Raw genomic sequence first — 18,238 nt, 5'->3', positions numbered from 1 at the left:
CCGGTTCTCTGCTTTCCCCTCGGGTTTCCCAGCGGTAAAAAGTCCGCCGGGAAACGCATATGTGTGTGTATGGGGCATAAGAATTGGTGAGCTATTTTTTATTTATTTTTTGTTTTAAACATTCAGCACTTTTAACACTGCATTAAAACTTAATACTACTTTTAAGATTTTCTTTATACATTTAACCTGTATCTGTTCCCTCTTCTCTTTAGTGCCACAGTTCTAATTTCAGTACTTATGTTCTCCTGTAGCTCTCATGTTCCTTAGTCTTTTTTCCAGAATCATCCTTCCTGTAGCTAAACAATATTTTAAGTTAACCTTTCTAAAAAGGGTGATATAAAGTTATTTGTGTTCATTAATCTGATGCTTTTTTTTCTACAGATGTTACAATTCAGAACAGCGAGCTAATGTCTGGAACCATGGACAAAGGGACTCTGGGTTCTGGCTCAAAGAATAATATTTTCTACATACTTCTGCGAGACTGGGGACAGCTTGAGGCTGCCAATGCTATGTCACGTCTTGCAAGATTGGCACCTGTTTATCTCTGTGAGTGATGCATACCTGTTGTTTTTGACTAGTCCCTTTTTACTGACAGTGTGTGGATAGGAGAGTTGATAGTAGTATCTCCTCGCAGGTGACACCCAGGCAGGTAATCAGGGCACTGATCATCAGTGCTCTGATTATAGTAAAGCCCCCAGTGCCCATCAGTGTGGCATGTTGGGTAGGTCTTCTATCTTCCATCTCCTGCACACCATTGTTGGACTAATTCCTATTCACCTTTAAGACTCGAGTGATTTACAGCAAATTTTCCAGGGCATTTTTAAAAAATCCATTTAAGACAAGGGTGCACAACTGGCACAAATCAAGATCATATAAAGTGAATTTTGCGCATATACAGTATAGGTACATTTACCAAAGTTGCAATAAACCTTTATACTTTCTGGAACTTTGAGGTGTGGGCTGTATTTTAAAATCTGCCATGAGAGTTATGAGAGGTTTAAGAAACACACAAACTGACACAGGTTTTGTGGATTTCATTCATTCATTCATTCATTCATTTATTCTTGGGGTTCTTCCCTGGTCTTGCCTTGGTAAAGTGTTTGTTCTGACAATTCTAGGAACAGCGTTCCTTGTCGCTTATCCTTATAGCATCTGGTGAGTAGAGGCTTAGGGGTTCTTTATTTTGATTTGGTCTTCCTTTTACAAGGACATTACTACTTGGTTCTTTCTCTGGTGCCTATTTTCTACTAAGGTAACTCGATTCATTCCCTTATTAACCACGTCAGATTTTTTTTTTTCCTGTTGGAAGATTGTTTTACCCTTCTCTTCTGTTGGGTTTAAATTGACCTGCTTCTCCCCTCTTAGTTCATAGTTCGGTGCTCTCTCCCATGTTGGGTCATTTTCCTCTGTTTATTGACCATTTTTCTTTGGGCTTGAGCATCAGGGTAATCAACAGATTTTAAAGAATTCAAGAAAATTAAAGGTGAGTGCAAAAATCGAATTTTTATTCTGTTTTTGATGCAGCAAATCGAGGCTTCTCTATCGGAATTGGAGATGTCACTCCGGGTCAAGGTCTGTTAAAAGCTAAACAGGATCTTTTAGATGCCGGCTACAAGAAGTGTGATGAATACATTGAGGCACTAAATACTGGAAAACTCCAGCAGCAGCCTGGCTGCAGTGCAGAGGAAACTCTAGAGGTAACGGCTTCTTATACTCTATTTATTTTAGTGTTAAATGTAATATCTCTCTAGAACAGACACGTTCTTTAGCTCTCAAAATCTCCTATTTGACATTCTTTCGGTTTAAAAGGTGTGTGTGTGTATAGAGGGCGCTGAACTACAGGTTAATGGCACACAATGAATATGTATCCCCTATAGTTGTGCAGATAATGAAATTATACCAATAATAACTTCAATATATACTAAAAAATCAATAATTAATAAATATTAAATCATTACAGTGCTACAATATAGCAGTGATAATTAAGTGTCTCTGACATATAGTCCCAATCTGTGAGTAACAGTGAAATTATTAATACAATCTTCTTAACCGCTGTACTCTTTTTTAAGTGATAATGCCACCACCACACTTATGCCGCATACACACCATCACTTTATGTGATGAAAAAAAACGACATTTTCTGTGAAGTAAAAAACTACGTTTTTGAAACTTCAATTTTCAAAGACGAAGTTGCCTACACACCATCGTTTTTCTCACAATGCTCTAGCAAAGCGAGGGTACGTTCACCACGTTTTTCCATTGAAGCTCGCTTCATAACTAGCTTCTGGGCATGCGCGGGTGTAAAAACGTTGTTTTAAACGACGTTTTTTGCTACACATGGTCAATTTCTGTGAGGTAAAAAACGACATTTTGAGAAACGTCACATAAAATTGAAACATAAAACGACGTTTTCCCCCACACGGTCATTTAAAGTTACGTTTTTAAAAACGTCGTTTTTTTTCATCACATAAAGTGATGGTGTGTATGCGGCATTAGTGTTTCTTCTTTCACCCAAAAACGTGCTGAAGAAAATGGATGCGCTTACCAGAAGTATTTGACTACTTTACCGAAAAAGATAGTCAAATAAAGCTTTAGCAGGATTGTGCCTGCACACATGCTGAAAGGAAAATTACTTGTGTGACCTCGTTCCAGGCAAGATATATAAAAAAACGAAAGAAGATCCAATAGTGTAATACTGATTTATTTGTTAAAAATACCTGCGAAAAGCAAAAGCCTCTTACTTTAAAAGTGCCTCCCGACACTGGGGCTGCAGACAAGTCACCGCTAGGTTTGCGGTTAGTAGTTGGGGCGGATGGATGCGTTGCTACCTCCGTAGCGAACGTACAGGTTCCCGGCTGCTAGCTCCACAGGTCGGAGAGGACGTCACGTGAAACTGCTGAGGACACGGGCAGTGCACACCACGTAGCTTTAGGTGCACACTGCAGAGGACACAGGCAGTACACACCACGTAGCTTTAGGTGCACACTGCAGAGGACACAGGCAGTACACACCACGTAGCTTTAGGTGCAAACTGCAGAGGACAGTACACCACGTGAGAATACTGCAGCTAGCACAATCGCCTGCCATTAAATTAGGAAGAGCGGATCTAGCTATACTATACAGTGTATAAATAAATATATATATATATATATATATAACACCTGGGATGCATATATATCCTTTACACACTGTAACTTTAACTGACTAGCCTGCCTGCTCTATCTACCTACAAAAAAATTCTGGGTGTCTCTCCCCTCTCCCTCCCCCACCCCCTCCCCCTCCGCAATACACTACACAAGGCCGACCTGCAAGGTGGCTTTTTATAGTGTGGGGCGTGTACTAAACCCCCATAGCCATAATTGGCCAAAACCACCCTGGCTTTGGCCAATTATGGCTCTCCGTTTTTTGCAAGCTGTGATTGGCCAAGCATGCGGGTCATAGTGCATGCTTGGCCAATCATCAGCCAGCAATGCACTGCGATGCCGCAGTGAATTATGGGCCGTGACACGCCACTCGAATTTGGCGCGAACGGCCCGTAACGTTCGTATTTAGTCGAACATACGATGTTCGAGTCGAGCGTGAGTTCGTCTCGAACACGAAGCTCATCCCTATTGCTAACCTTGCCATGAAGATCATTGATCAGGCACTTAAACAGCAATGGGGCAATAGTGGTCTGTCCCTATGGCCAAGTTTCCCTACTGAGCTGTCTCCCTGTGTATGTGCACATCTTTTGGAGGCTAGAATCGGCAGTACCAAAGCTTATTGTATAAACCTGAACTAATCGAACATGCATTTAACTGACTTCAGTGTTGCATTCTAAAGTTGTGTTTTTTTTATTATTTTTTTCCCTTTAAAAGTACTGTTTTTATTGGGTAGTAGTTTTAGAGGCAGTATGTAGCTCTAGTCAAATAATGCTGGAGGCTGTATGACTAATTGGGTTTAGGAAATGGCAGCTTTAACTAGAAATTGCACTTTTATTAATTTTTGATTTAAGAATCTGGTTCTACTGACTTCTTTCCAAAGGCTTTGATTTTACGTGAGCTGTCGGTAATCAGAGACCATGCGGGAAGTGCCTGTTTGAGAGAACTGGATAAGAGCAACAGTCCACTTATCATGGCCTTGTGTGGATCTAAAGGTACGTTCATGCTTTAGGTCAGTATGTGAAGGGCAGAGGGATGTCCACTCTCGTATGCTTATGGAGCTTTTAGGTCAGCATGTGAAGGGCAGAGGGATGTCCACTCTCATATGCTTATGGAGCTCAGAACTAAAAAAGCTAATTTGTTTGCTATGGTCTCTCCACAATGCTTTGTGCTTTTACCAGAGATTTTTGTATAGGTCAAAAAGTCACCAGTGTAAAAAGCAGAAAAACTCCTGTAATCTTCCCAAAAAGAAGCTCATGTACTTTTTTGAGCTTCAGGCGTTTTTCAGGTGTTTTTTGCTTCAGGTAACAAAATGCTCAGATTTTAACAGGTGCCATTGAAATGAATGTGGTTTTGCTTGTTGGGCATTTTGCAAGCTGAAAACGCTCATATGTGAATGCAGCCTAAAAATAAATCTTAAGCATTTAGGTTAAGTAAATATAACCTGTAGCAAAAAAGTTGTCTGGACGAAGGTCTTGTATATAAAAATGTTCAGTCCATGTAGCCCTTTAATAAAGTGCAAAACAAGCATACAGCAGCAATTTAATTTACTGATGTCTGCTGCTTTTCCACAAAAATACTTATGATTAACACACAGTAGTTATTAAAAGACAAATTCACTTTTAGTAAAGACTAGGGCCACCATGTGTATGACCGCCATAAGATTGAATAGCTCAATAGGCTCAGGATGTTGCCAGGATTCTTTGTAAAAAATAAAAGACTGCTGGGTGTCAGGCAGGGCCACAAAGTGAATATCTCCAGATTGGGGCTTAAATCAAATATTCTGTTATGTGAGTTTCAATGGAGGGGGGGTGGCTTTAAAGGACAGCCGTTACAGATGCCGATCAGCGGGTGCCAGGCAATAGATGTCCGCTGGTCGGCGAGGATAGATACAGGATGGCGAACCTTGGCACGCCATATATTTTGGAACTACAGTGCACGAGCATCATGGTAAATGTAGTGGCGCATCATGGGAAAGGTAGTTCCAAAACCTCTGGGGTGCCAAGTTTCGCCATCATTGGCCCATGTAAACAAGGCAGCGCTACACCCTGTCAGCGGGAATGTGATGGATTTTCTTTCACTACAGAGCATTCCTTAGTAAAAATGGTACACCTAAACACTGGCTAGGCACACGTTTAACCCTTTGATCACCCTAGATATTTAATCCCTTTCCAGCCAGTGTCAGTACAGTCACAGTGCATATTTTTAGCACTGATCACTGTATTGGTGTCACTGGTTCCCCAATAAGGGGAATATAAAAATAAATAACAATTCCAGTGTATATCCCATAGTTTTGTAGATGCTATAACTTTTGCACAAACCAATCGATATATGCTTTATTAGGATTTTTCGACCAAAAATATGTAGCAGAACACATATTGGCCTAAATTTATGAAGAAATTCGATTTTTGAATTTTCTTTTATTGGATATGTTTTATGGTCTGGTCATGAAGGGGGATAAATCTTCCGGAGGTCAAGTTGTTAATATTTTGTTGGCAACTGCTGGGTTATAGAGTGATCTCCATTGCAGTGGTAAGAATTACCGTATTTATCTTCCTATAGCGCGCACCGGCGTATAGCGCGCACCCCCAACCTAGAAGGGAAATTTTAGGAAAAAAAAGAAAATACTTAGTTTGAATGCCCCTCGTCGGTGTCTTGCCCGGCGTCCATCGGCGACCTGCTTCTCCCGCACCTTATTTTAAGGGGAAAAAAGTGAGCGGTATACGCCAATAAATACTGTTGTTATTACAAACCATTGGCTTGGACATCCGCTGGCTCTCAGCTTGTTTTCTGTGATGTATTCCACTAATGGAATTTTTGTTCTTTACAGGGACCACTGCTTTTTTGACTTGGTTAATGGGGTGTAGGTTTTCTGTACTGTGTGTGATAGTGAAGATTGTTTTTAAGTGGCTTCCTGGTACATACTGTAAATGTGTTCCCCGTCGTGTAGTAGTTTGGAGTGGTCCTGTGTTTTGTGAATGGGTTTTCTCTTGCAACTCTCAAAAGTAACGGCAGCTTATTTGGTGCCTTCTGGCATTTGTAAACAATTGTTTGTTGGGTCACTGTGACCTAAGGACATTCCGTTACAAGTTCTGCTATGACAGTCAGACATGTTGCATATTATGTTGGTGTAACATAAATATGGGAAATAAAGGTCAATTATGTTCAGTTTTGCAAGTTTTTTTTTTTTTATTACTGTGGGGCTTTCCAAAAACGATCATCATAATCATGTATCTATTCTGATCCCAGATACTCATACAAATCTTTCCAAAAAGGTCTTTTTTTTTTTTACTAGGAGGGAAATTTAAACAGCCGTCCGTTATCAAAAGTTGTCTAAAGAATGCATGCAAAAACACAGCAATCCATGTAAATACATGGATTGCTATGTTTTTGCATGCATTCTTTAGACAACTTTTGATAATGGACGGCTGTTTAAATTTCCCTCCTAGTAAAAAAAAAAAAGACCTTTTTGGAAAGATTTGTATGAGTATCTGGGATCAGAATAGATACATGATTATGATGATCGTTTTTTGGGTTTTATTCCAGATGTGCAAAGAGAAATCGCATATATTTAATGTGATTCTTCGCTTTCGGGTTTTGGGCGCTGTGATTTTACACAGCGCGAGCCAATCAGCGGACCCGCCGAACGTTGGTCACTCTGACAGAATGATAGTCTGCCTATGTAAACAAGGCATATGGTTATTCCGTGAGTACAGAAAACATTGATCCTGTGAAGAGGGAACACCAATCTGTTTTGTAGTAAAGGCACCTCCCCCACAGTTGGTTAACACTCGCTAAGCAACGCAGTGCCGTATCGCAAAAAAATGGCCCTTCAGGGGGGGGGGGGGGTGGGGATAAACCTTCCCGGAGCTGAAATGGTTAAGGAATGACGGATACAGATAACAAATGTTGTAATAATATTATAAAATGTAACAAGAATAAGTGACTAAAGATGTTTACGCCGTGAGTCCCTCCAATATGGCGAGGCATAGATGACCTGATCAGACGCAGGCATAACGCAGCTCTGTAATGAGACAATTATTACAAGTTCTAGCTGTAGTATATATAGGACTTGAATGTAAAGAAATGGTCAACCGACCACCATTGGAGCAACATGACCTTTTTAAGGACTTGGTCAGTTTTCAATTGCATTCTTTTGGTATAAAGTTAGCTAAGGTAACCAGGATATTGGAGGCTTTCTTGGATATTGTGAGACCACTTTAGTAAAGAAAATATTAAATATGAAATTTCGCCATTAATGATTCCATTAATAGAGATCCTGATAATCAACATTTAATCCGTGATCCTTTTCGATTTGCCCCCTTTTATGATTCTTTGCAGGGTCATTTATTAATATCTCTCAGATGATTGCATGCGTGGGCCAGCAGGCTATCAGTGGCTCGCGTGTCCCTGATGGCTTTGAGAACCGATCTTTGCCACATTTTGAGAAGCATTCAAAGGTTAGTGAAGTGTGACTTTTTACTGTACTGTGCTTGTGGGCTTTTTCTTTGCATGTTATTTGCATTTTGTTTTCAGGTGTTTGCCATCCTTGATTCTTTCGTGGACCTCTTGAGGTGGTATAAGGTTTAAACTTTTAAAAAGAAAATAAATTGCAATACTATTTTGTAATTTTAGGCATGTTGGTGCCCTGGCAGCCTGTAAATTAATATTTAATTGAGCCGTATTAAATTAATTTTCTTTGGTATACAAGTTGTTGTATTATATTAAGAATACTATATACAGCAGATATACCAGTGTACTATCCTTACTAAGCGTTTGCAAAAAAAAAAATATCCAGGCAAGTAGAAGAGAATGTACCTTTCAAAGTAGACTTGGGCATATAGGACAAAGCCATTGAGGCCTACAAAGAAAGGCCAAACATGCATCTATCCTGGCCACAGCTCCTGAACCAGGTTGCCCTCTGATTTAAGGTAATGGTATAGTTCTAATAGTTTTGTAAGCTTAAATGATTTCCAAACCAACAATGCTAAAATACCTTGCACATCTGATTGCATGTTTACAGCTTCCATCAGCTAAGGGGTTTGTGGCAAACAGCTTCTATTCAGGACTGACACCTACAGAATTTTTCTTCCATACTATGGCTGGACGAGAGGGTTTGGTGGACACAGCTGTCAAGACAGCAGAGACTGGTTATATGCAGGTAAATCTACTGTATTTTTCACTGGTACATGTCTTAAACTGTCTTTTCTGTTTTTATTTTCCAGCAAACAGCATTGTAGAATGCATGGCACATCTGTGCATCCGGTTGTAGGTTGAAAGTTTAGCTGCTAAGGATATGGTTTATGGTATGGTTTATCAAATGGTAGGAAATATTTCTGTAGGAACTCTAAAAGGATGCCTGTGAAAATATTTAGACTACTATTTATTTATAATATTTTTTATGGTTGAACTGGATGGACTTGTGTCTTTTTTTCAACCTGACTAACTATGTAACCTTGGGCCAGTAATCTTGGACAAATATGCAGCAATTGAAGGGAGAGCTTCTAATTTGCATACTTGTTCTGGGTTAGTGACGCAAAAGATATTGACTGTAATTTCTGATGGCTCAGATTTTCTTAGGAAAACTAGAGCTTTAAAGAACTGTATAATACACATATTTTATTTGTTTTGCCTGAAATTCTTGGACTTTCAAATAAGCACTTATTGAAAAGATGTTTAAAAACATTCTTGCATTTTTTTTTTTTTACTTTGGATTTGCCTTTTTATTTAAATTTTTTGCTAAATCTTTATTTAAATGTTTAATATCCATCAAAGGGAAAAAAAGGGAAACCTTGTAGAGTTGAAAGGGCGGGTATGGCCGTGCCAAATTATACCTTTTGTTCAAACCATCCCAAACTGCTAATTTCGTTCGAGAAATGGGTGAGAGTGAGTCTGGAAATTCCCTGTATGAACACTGTAATCATGGGGCGTGCGCCAGATTTTGGCCAGCTAATGTTTTCTTCAAGGGGACCCATAATTTATCCTGGGTATTGTGGTTCCAGTTGACTATATGCATCAGCGCATTTACCTGGTAATATAAAGTTAGGTCGGGGAGTCCAAGCCCGTTGCGCATCTGAAGAGGAGGCCTGCCGTTACAGACAAAGGAAGTGCATACACGACAAGCAAGTAAAAACGTCTTCAGTATCCAGATGGGGAGCATTTGGAAAATAAAACTAAAATATGGGGAGGACCACCATTTTTTAGAATATCCGTTCTCCCTAGCCAAGTGAATTGGGCTGTATGCCACGTAGCCAAGTATGCTTTCACAGTTTCCAAAAGGGGCACGAAGTGTCCCCTATCAGTTCAATACCTAAATGGGTGATAGGGTCGTCCTGCCACTTAAAAGGAAAAAACTCCTCTAACACCTTCCTATCCTCTCGGGAGACATTCAGAGGCATTATGACAGATTTTCCTATATTTAATCTTGGTTGGACAAGGCAATAAACCGCTTCATCTCGCCAAGTAGGTTCTGGCGCACCACCCGATATTGCTAAAAAAGAAAAGATCATCATCCACAAATGCAGCAGGTTTGTTCTTTGTAGAGCCAACGGTAACCCGGAGATATTGGGATTCAGTCAGACCTTGCACAAAAAACTTCTATTACCAGAAGGAAAAGTAAGGGGATAATGTCTGGTCCCATTAGCTATACTGAAAGGAGGTGGGAGAACCTGGTTCACTTTTACGTGAGCCGTCAAGTTCGTATAAAGAGCTTCAATCCAAGCCTGCATCCTGTCCCCCAGTCTGCGCCTTTTGTAGCACTAGCGATTTTTTTTTTTTAATAGATTTGGCTTTTTATTAGACTAAAACAAAACGTTAGATTTTTCAGTTAAAGTGTTACTCAATGACTGCAATATTTCAGGCACGGTAGTTTTCTCCTCTAAAGATATGGTTGTCTTATTGCTTGCAGAGACGACTAGTAAAATCCCTTGAAGACTTGTGCTCTCAGTATGACCTGACTGTCCGGAGCTCTACTGGTGATATTATCCAGTTTATATATGGGGGTGATGGACTGGACCCTGCTGCCATGGAAGGAAAAGATGAACCTCTTGAGTTTAAGAGAGTCTTAGACAATGTCAAGGTAAGATTTATTTTCGGCTATAAAACGTAGATTTCTCAGAATGGCTATATTATTGCAGATTTTAGTTTTCTGTGCCACAGGAGGGCAGAAACAGGCCTCCTACTGGGGAGGGTATGATCTTTAAGAAGTTAGTCACAATTGACCGCTTTTAATCACTTTCTCTCACACCTGTTCATCCTCAATCATAGTTTGTATTAAAAAAAAAAAAAAATCCTAATCACTTCCTCGGTTTGTACAGTGTTACAATTACAACACTCTATTGCTCTGGTCCCTGGTCGCCGCCACACCAGTTATGGTATACTGCACTGGTGAAAGTATGTAAAAAAATATATATATATATTTCCTAATAGAGAGAGAGATGACTCTCTAACTTTCCTACAGACTAAATAGTATACACTGATTTGGGCTATTTTCACCTAACAAATGTAGCAGATTATATTTATTTTTTTAAATGAGAAATTCGTAAATATATCTTGACAAACGAAACAAAAATGTTTAAATATTAAATGTTTAAATATTAAATGTTTAAGTATTAAATGTTTAAATATTAAATGTTTAAATATTAAATGTTTAAATATTAAATGTTTAAATATTAAATGTTTAAATATTAAATGGTTAATAGAAACAAAGGAAAACAAAAACATTTTATTCGAATTTTTTTTTTTTTTTTACTTGTCAAGTTGCTTTAACTGACTTTATCTGCAGATCTAAGTTCATTCCCTTAATCTGCAGATGAATGAACAGATTCAACAGAATAATACGGAAGTAACAAAGTGATTCTGAAGGCAGTTTTTTTTTTTTATGGGTTTGGGGATTTTTCCTCCATTTCCTCCATCATACTTGGGTGGATGCATCATTGGTTTGATGCTGCATCTGTCCCTCAGCATCTCTACACTGAGAACCGAGCAATCGAACATCGCCGATGGTTCGGTTCTCACAGCTCCCCCAGCACAGAGCTGCTGACTGCCAGTCAGCAGCTCTCTGCTCTGTTTCTCCACGCTCACTAGAGCGCTGAGCTACTTGCTGTGGGGGCTCTCAGGAGGGAGGGACCAAGAGAGCCAGCGAGAAGAGAAGGATCTGGGCTGCTCTGTGCAAAACCACTGCACAGAGCAGGCAAGTATGACATGTTTAGTTTCTTTTTTGTTTAAAAATAACAGACTTTAGTATCACCAAGTTATTTTTGAGGGGGATTTACTAAAACTGGAGCGTTCACAATCTTGTGCAGCTCTGCATAGAAATTAATCAGCTTCCAGGTCGTCTTGTTAAAGCTTAACTGAACAAGCTGAAGTTAGAAGCTGATTGGCTACTATGCAGAGCTGCACCAGATTTTGCACTCTCCAGTTTTAGTAAAACAACCCCTTTGTGTGGGTGTCTGTAGTGCGCCCAAAGTCTGTTGAGTTTTATTTCAGGAGGTGCATAGGGCCTACTCCTGCTATAGACTAGCAGACATGCATGTCCAGGTTGCATTTAGTTACAGAAAACAAAAAGATGAATCTGCCCACTGCCCATTTTACTACTGTATAATTTTATAATAGAGATGTCTAACCTAGGAGGTAGGACTAGGTGCCCGCTTCATTAACTCTCGCCCGCCCTTGTTGGTGAGAGGGAAAATGTAATGGTCATTTCTTCGCTCTGGTGTTGGAGATTTGTTGGTCGGTAAGCAGCATATTTTCCCAAGATTTTATAAGGAAACAGGGCAGTGTGATACTTTTTGCTTTCATTCTGATTATATACTATGGCTTGTTCAGCACATGAAAATGAGATGAGACAATACTGTATTTATTACTTGCTGTTAATTACATTTCTAGCAAATTATACTTATTCTGGATTTCCCTCTTTGTTTTTAAGTCTGTTTTTCCCTGTTCAAGCGAACCAGCACTAAGTACAAATGAGCTGCTTCTGACTACTGAATCCATCTTGAAGAAGGCAGAGTTTCAGTCTTGCCAGGATGCTTATTTACAGGTAATAGGGTTGCTTTTTCTATACCTTGACCAGGCAGTTCAATTTATCATTTGTTCTTATGGGCATGTATTTCCAATGAATCCCAGACAAATTTTTGAACATTTTAAGAACCAGGTCAACATTTTATGAGCTTGTAAACCTGTAACAAACAATTCAGCAATATGAACAACTGCTTGACTGTTGTCTTTAAAGGCCCACTCCAACTGTAGACCAGTGTTTCTCAATTTTCATCCTGAAGGCGCACCAACAGGTCATGTTTTCAGACTTTTCATTATTTTGCACAGGTGATTTGATTGGTTTCACTGCCTTAGTAATTACCACAGCTGTTTCATCTGAGGGAAATCCTGAAAACATGACCTGTTGGTGTGCTTTGAGAATTGGAATTGAGAAACCCTGCTTTAGACCATGTTAACCTGTATCTAGGGTGTAATACAGTTACAAGCAATCCTACCCCCAAACCACTACACACCCTCCTCCCCCAAGAGTGTGTGGGGGGTTCTTCCTCATGGCTGCCATCACTTTTGAATCTTGCATGACTTTACCTGGACAGTCGCCTCATTTGGTCAGATCTGTAAATGAATGAACTACAAGTTCTGTCTTCTACCGCTGCAGATGGACTTGTAGTTCTCAGGGAACACAAGTGTGTTTATTACTGCACTCCTAGTCCATTGACACTTGCTTCAGCTCAGTAACTGAAAGTCCTTACAAGCAAGCAGCCGGAGGAAGAGTCTGCAGGAACCTGTGCATTCCATCCACAATCCAGTGATAGCATTTGTAATGCTTTGCAAGCTCATTTGCCAATTCATATATATTTTTTTTTTTTTTGCTACAAATATTGGTGCATGGGTGCCTTTAATATATACAGATGAGGTTACCAGTCCTATTGTCTTATGTGAAAAGCACCGCAAGGCCACCTATATTTAACTTCCTTAAACTGTGAGGTCTGTGTTGTCAGAATTTTCTCCACCTTTCATTCACAACCCTTTATCATGCACTTTCATGTAGTTGGCTTGTCTTATTTTGTTTAACCACTTAACCCCCGGACCATATTGCTGCCCAAAGACCAGAGCACTTTTTGCGATTCGGAACTGCGCCGCTTTAACTGACAATTGCGCGGTCCTGCGACGTGGCTCCCAAACAAAATTGGCGTCCTTTTTTTCCCACAAATAGGGAATATTTTTTTACTTTTTGCTGTAATAAATATCCCCCAAAAATATATAAAAAAACATTTTTTTTTTTCTCAGTTTAGGCCGATACGTATTCTTCTACATATTTTTCGTTAAAAAAAAACGCAATAAACGTTTATTGATTGGTTTGCGCAAAAGTTATAGCGTTTACAAAAAAGGGGGTATTTTTATGGCCTTTTTATTAATATATTTTTTTTACTAGTTATGGCGGCGATCAGCGTTTTTTTTTTTTTTCGGTACTGCGACATTATGGCGGACACTTTTGACACATTTTTGGGACCATTGGCATTTTTATAGCGATCAGTGCTATAAAAATGCATTGGATTACTAAAAAAATGCCACTGGCAGTGAAGGGGTTAACACTAGGGGGTAGGGAAGGGGTTAAGTATGTCTCTGGGTGTGTTCTTACTGTGGGGGAAGGGGGGTGGCCTCACTAGGGGAAACACTGATCCTCTGTTCATGCATTGTATGAACAGGGTATCAGCATTTCCCCCGCTGACAGGACCGACCGAGAGCTGTGTGTTTACACACACAGCTCCCGGTCCCCGCTCTGAAACGAGCAATCGCGGGTGCCCGGCGGCGATCGAGCCCGCCGGGCACACGCACGGGAGTCCGGGGCGCGCGCCTCCGGCAGCACGCACGCGCCCCTAGTGGCCGCTCAAAGAGCCGCCGTATAGCTACGGGCTCTCGCCCAGGAGAGCTGACCTGCCGCCGTATAATGACGGTGGCTGGTCGGCTAGTAGTTAACTGGCCACCTTTTGTCGTTTTGGTCATTTATATAGTCAACTTTCTCAATTGTGCAGAAATTAATATTTCTCTGCTTTCTTGAAACTTTACACTTTATTCATTTTTCCTCCTCCTCCCACATATCAAGTCTCTCACAGATACAGGTTACAGACATTATTATGAGGTAAATGGAGAATGGAATGAAAATTGCACCGTGTGTTCACGTATTGTGTGCATTTCTGTGTGCGTAGAATAGACTTGGCAAGTGTGTCTCTAGTTGGTGTTTTCCTCTCCTGCACATGAAAGCAGAATCCACCCTGACATTTTCCTCTTAGTTTTTGGGTGACGTGTTCCTAGGCTTAAGCCCTGGGAAAGGTTTTTTAAAGCTCCCTGACCCTTGTGGAAAATTCTCTTGACTTTTGGGGTTCCTATGATGAAAGTAGTTCATAGATGTGATTGACACAGAAATAATGCTAGTATGCTGCGGCACCTTCCCATCCTTGCTTGAAAGCTGATTTTCTGTGGGAATGTATGATTAATTTGCTTTTGCCTTAAGACACAAAACTACAAAAATATCTTTGTGTACTGTGGTTTCTTCCACCTACTTCTATTTCACTATTGTGTCCTGTTTTAACACAAGGGCCAACAGATGGAACCACAATATGCAGCAGGGGATTCAAACATCCGATGCTCCCAGAAAAAAATGCTGAAGTAGTGTGGGGGTTTTTATTTTATTTTTTATATGCAAAGTCAAAGTGCGATGGTAGGGCAGGTAAGTATTGTTTTCTTGCAGGGAGTTTTTTTTTTTTTTTTTTTGTATAAAGGCTCCATGCACACTAGCATTTTTTTGCTGGATAAAAAAACACTAGTAATTTAGCTTTTTGTAGTAGTGTTTTTATTAGCATTTTTGCAGTACCCTTTTGCAAAAAAAAAAAACACTGTCAAATACCGTTTGAGTGTTCTGCTGTAAAAAAAAAAAAAAATTCTGTTCCTAGACACTGAAGCTCAAAAAACGCTAATAGTCTAAAGTAGTGTAAATGGACACATAAGATAACACTTTAGCTTCTGGGAGCAGAACAAAATGCTAATAGCTTCTAGGAGCTTAAGAAAATGCGAGTGTGCATGGAGTCTAAAAGCAAAACCTTTTTTTCTTTTTTAGTTTTGTGTAGAGATTAGAACACCTGTCCGTTTTTATTGCTGTCTGTGTCCCCATTAGGGAGATTCCCCCTCTCTATTTGTCTTGTTTACCAATAAAAGTAAAAGAGGGGAAATCTTCCAATGAGGACACTAGTTCAGGTGACCCTGGGGGTCAACAAGGAATTCCATTAATCTGCAGGGATTTTCATTTGCTTTCACTTCCTGTTTGTCTGTGGGAAGTGAAGGGAAATCTAAACTGGCAATAGCAAATCTTATTTACTCACTATGCAAGTGGACTTTTAGAAACTAGGGAAGGGCATTTACGTTTACATGTGTTTCACATGATCGCAAGTGTTTAATAATGGTAAGACAAAAAAAAAAACACAGGAGTTTAATCTCTTTACTGGATATAATGGATGCGAACTCGGCTTGTGCTAACTGGTACCATTGTTCTGTTCATAGAAACAATACTATTTATGGTGGCCTCACATTGTCAGGCTGCACTTTTGGCTGCAGTACAGGTGCAATACAATGTTCTCCATGGTTTGGTTGCTGGTTGGATGTGCTTTGCTATAGACTTTTTTGCTATCTCATGTGGTTTTTGGCACATTCTGTGAAAGCACACAAAAACCACAGAGCATAATGGAAGTCTATGGCAAAGCGCAGCTAACCTGCACCAAAACTATGGGTATACTGTGCTGCAGTCAAAGCACAAGGATAGTGTGTGCCATCCTTACAGTAGATTTAACTAGATTTAACGGCGCTTTTTGACCACTAGCGTTGCACTTTTAACCCTCACTAGCGGCTAAATAAAGAGTTAAAAGCGCCCGTGTTGCTGCACTGCCGAAGCACTTTGCAAGCACTTGGGCAGCGTTGCCCTTTCATTTCAATGGGCAAGGCGTTTTGGTACACTGTCCCACTGATGCTGCTTGCAGGACTTTTTTTTCCCGTCCTGCAAGCGCCCCACCTTTCACACTGGGGAGGCATAAGGTGCTTTTCAGGTGCTATTTTTAGCGCTAAAGCGCTTCAGTGTGAAAGGGGTCTTGCTGCAAATGAAAGGTCTAAATAGATCATATAAAACCATCCAGGTTTATCTTATTTTCTAATACGGTTTAACTGTGAATACTCTAATCAGTATGTCTTGTTTTTATAATAGGGTGCTATGCTTGCTTTAGCATGTCCCATTAAAAAAGTTTAATCTCCTCTTGTATTTGGGAATAAAACTTGTTTTACATGTGTATTCTGTTTTGAAAGATCTGTGCTAGTTGTCAAATTCAGACCCTTTGTCCACTGTGTCCAGACACAATCATGGTCAAAGAATACTTCATATTCTCAAGGTGTCTACTGTAGTCTACTGTGCTATTGACTGCATGTTGGCTTTTTATTGGTGTGGTTTCAGCGTGCTTTAGTGTTGGAAAATACAGATATGTCCACTTAAACTCGGCAATGTAATGTTCAGGCTGGTGGATTTATGTTTTACGGATTGTAGAATGACCAGATTTAAATCTTGTTCATACCTGTGAGATTTTAGGTGCAGTGTGTTTAAAAATAAAAAAAAGTTGCGCTGCTTTGATGCACTTTCATGAAAAAACATGTCATATCAGCGGTAACGTATGTAAACCGCTTCTAAAACACACAGCACAGATGTGAACTGGCCATTAAGACCTCAAGATTTAATTATTCTATTCTTGGAAACGTTATTGCTGCATATCTAATGTTCTGACTTTTCATCCACCAGGAAATAAAGAAGTTTGTGAATGGGGTATCCGAAAAGATAAGGAAGACCAGAGATAAATATGGCATTAATGACAATGGCTCCACGGAGGTAACGTGACCTTTTGCATATCATGTGCAGTGTAGCAATTCTAAAAATCAACTGGGGAATATTATTTTACCATTTTCTTTTCAGGGCTCTTACTTTTTGTAGGTTTTTCACCACCCCAACATTACAGAAGTTTTAAGTAGTTGACAAAATGAACTGATAGAGCGGTGTGCACAGATTGCATAGGATGTGCATTGTCAGGTTGCTGAGAACATTTAATGAACTATTCGCATAACCAGTCCAAGGAAACTTTGTAGTGTGGTTTAGGGTTGTGGGTAGAATTGTAAGGCGAGGATATTTCTTCAGTCAGTAAGGAGCATATTTCACTGCCGGGTCTATAATCCTCCAGGAACTGATTTTATAATGGCTAGAAGAAATAGTGGTAACCTTTTTTCAAGCAACCTTTTTTCATGTCAACCATTCTGATTCCAGGACTTTCGATTGAAACATAGAATCTGCACTTGGATTGGCAATTTTACAAGCAGTTGTGGCATGATTTTATGGATATTAAATGTGAAATCTAAAATGAGTACTAATATTTTACTGTAATTATACACTTATATTCCATATAGATATGATCATTTTGTAGCATCTTTCAGTGCTCTGTATATTTAGTGTCTGAGCTTCTGTTTTGGAGGTGAGGTTTGTGCTCCAGATGCAGTCCGTTTTTCTGTGGATTATATGTAGTTTGGCCTAATCTTTATATTCATGCTTAAAGTGTTTGTAAAGTCCTGTTTAATATTTTTATAAAAAAAAAAAACATGTTGTACTTGCCTGCTCTGTTCAATGGTTTTGCACAGGGCAGCCCAGATCTTCCTCTTCTTGGGTCCCTCTTTGGATCTTCTGGCCCCTTTCGCCTGTTAAGTGCCCCCACAGTAAGCAGTGTGCTTTGGGGGCACCCGAGCCGCAGCTCCCTGTGTCCATTCAGACACAAATTCCCGGTTTGGGCCTGCCCCCTCTCTTTCCTGATTGGCTCCCATTGCTGTCAAAGTCAGTTGGCCAATGACGCCACTGCTGTGTCGCAAGTAATCAGGAGGGAGAGTCCCGTACAGCCAAGGTGCTTGTGGACATTGCTTGATAGAGATGTGGCAGAGGGGGGCTGCTGCACACAGAAGGTTTTTTATCCTAATGCATAGAATGCGTTAGGATACAAATACTGCTGAATTAACATAACATTAAAGAGTTT

General features: G+C 39.9%; 1 protein-coding gene across 1 annotated transcript in view; it reads left to right on the top strand.

The window, feature by feature from the left end:
- POLR3A (RNA polymerase III subunit A) overlaps window positions 1-18,238 on the top strand; it is a 103,072-nt gene that overhangs the window by 45,906 nt on the left and 38,928 nt on the right. The window contains 8 exon segments of the mRNA XM_040320606.1: window positions 382-546; window positions 1,525-1,697; window positions 4,024-4,135; window positions 7,482-7,600; window positions 8,164-8,301; window positions 10,048-10,218; window positions 12,067-12,180; window positions 16,969-17,060. Coding sequence (XP_040176540.1) covers window positions 382-546; window positions 1,525-1,697; window positions 4,024-4,135; window positions 7,482-7,600; window positions 8,164-8,301; window positions 10,048-10,218; window positions 12,067-12,180; window positions 16,969-17,060 — 1,084 coding nt within the window.

The sequence above is a fragment of the Rana temporaria genome, chromosome 8, assembly GCF_905171775.1.
Source record: "Rana temporaria chromosome 8, aRanTem1.1, whole genome shotgun sequence".
NCBI classification, from domain to species: domain Eukaryota; kingdom Metazoa; phylum Chordata; class Amphibia; order Anura; family Ranidae; genus Rana; species Rana temporaria.
This window is presented reverse-complemented; position numbering and strand designations above follow the sequence as displayed.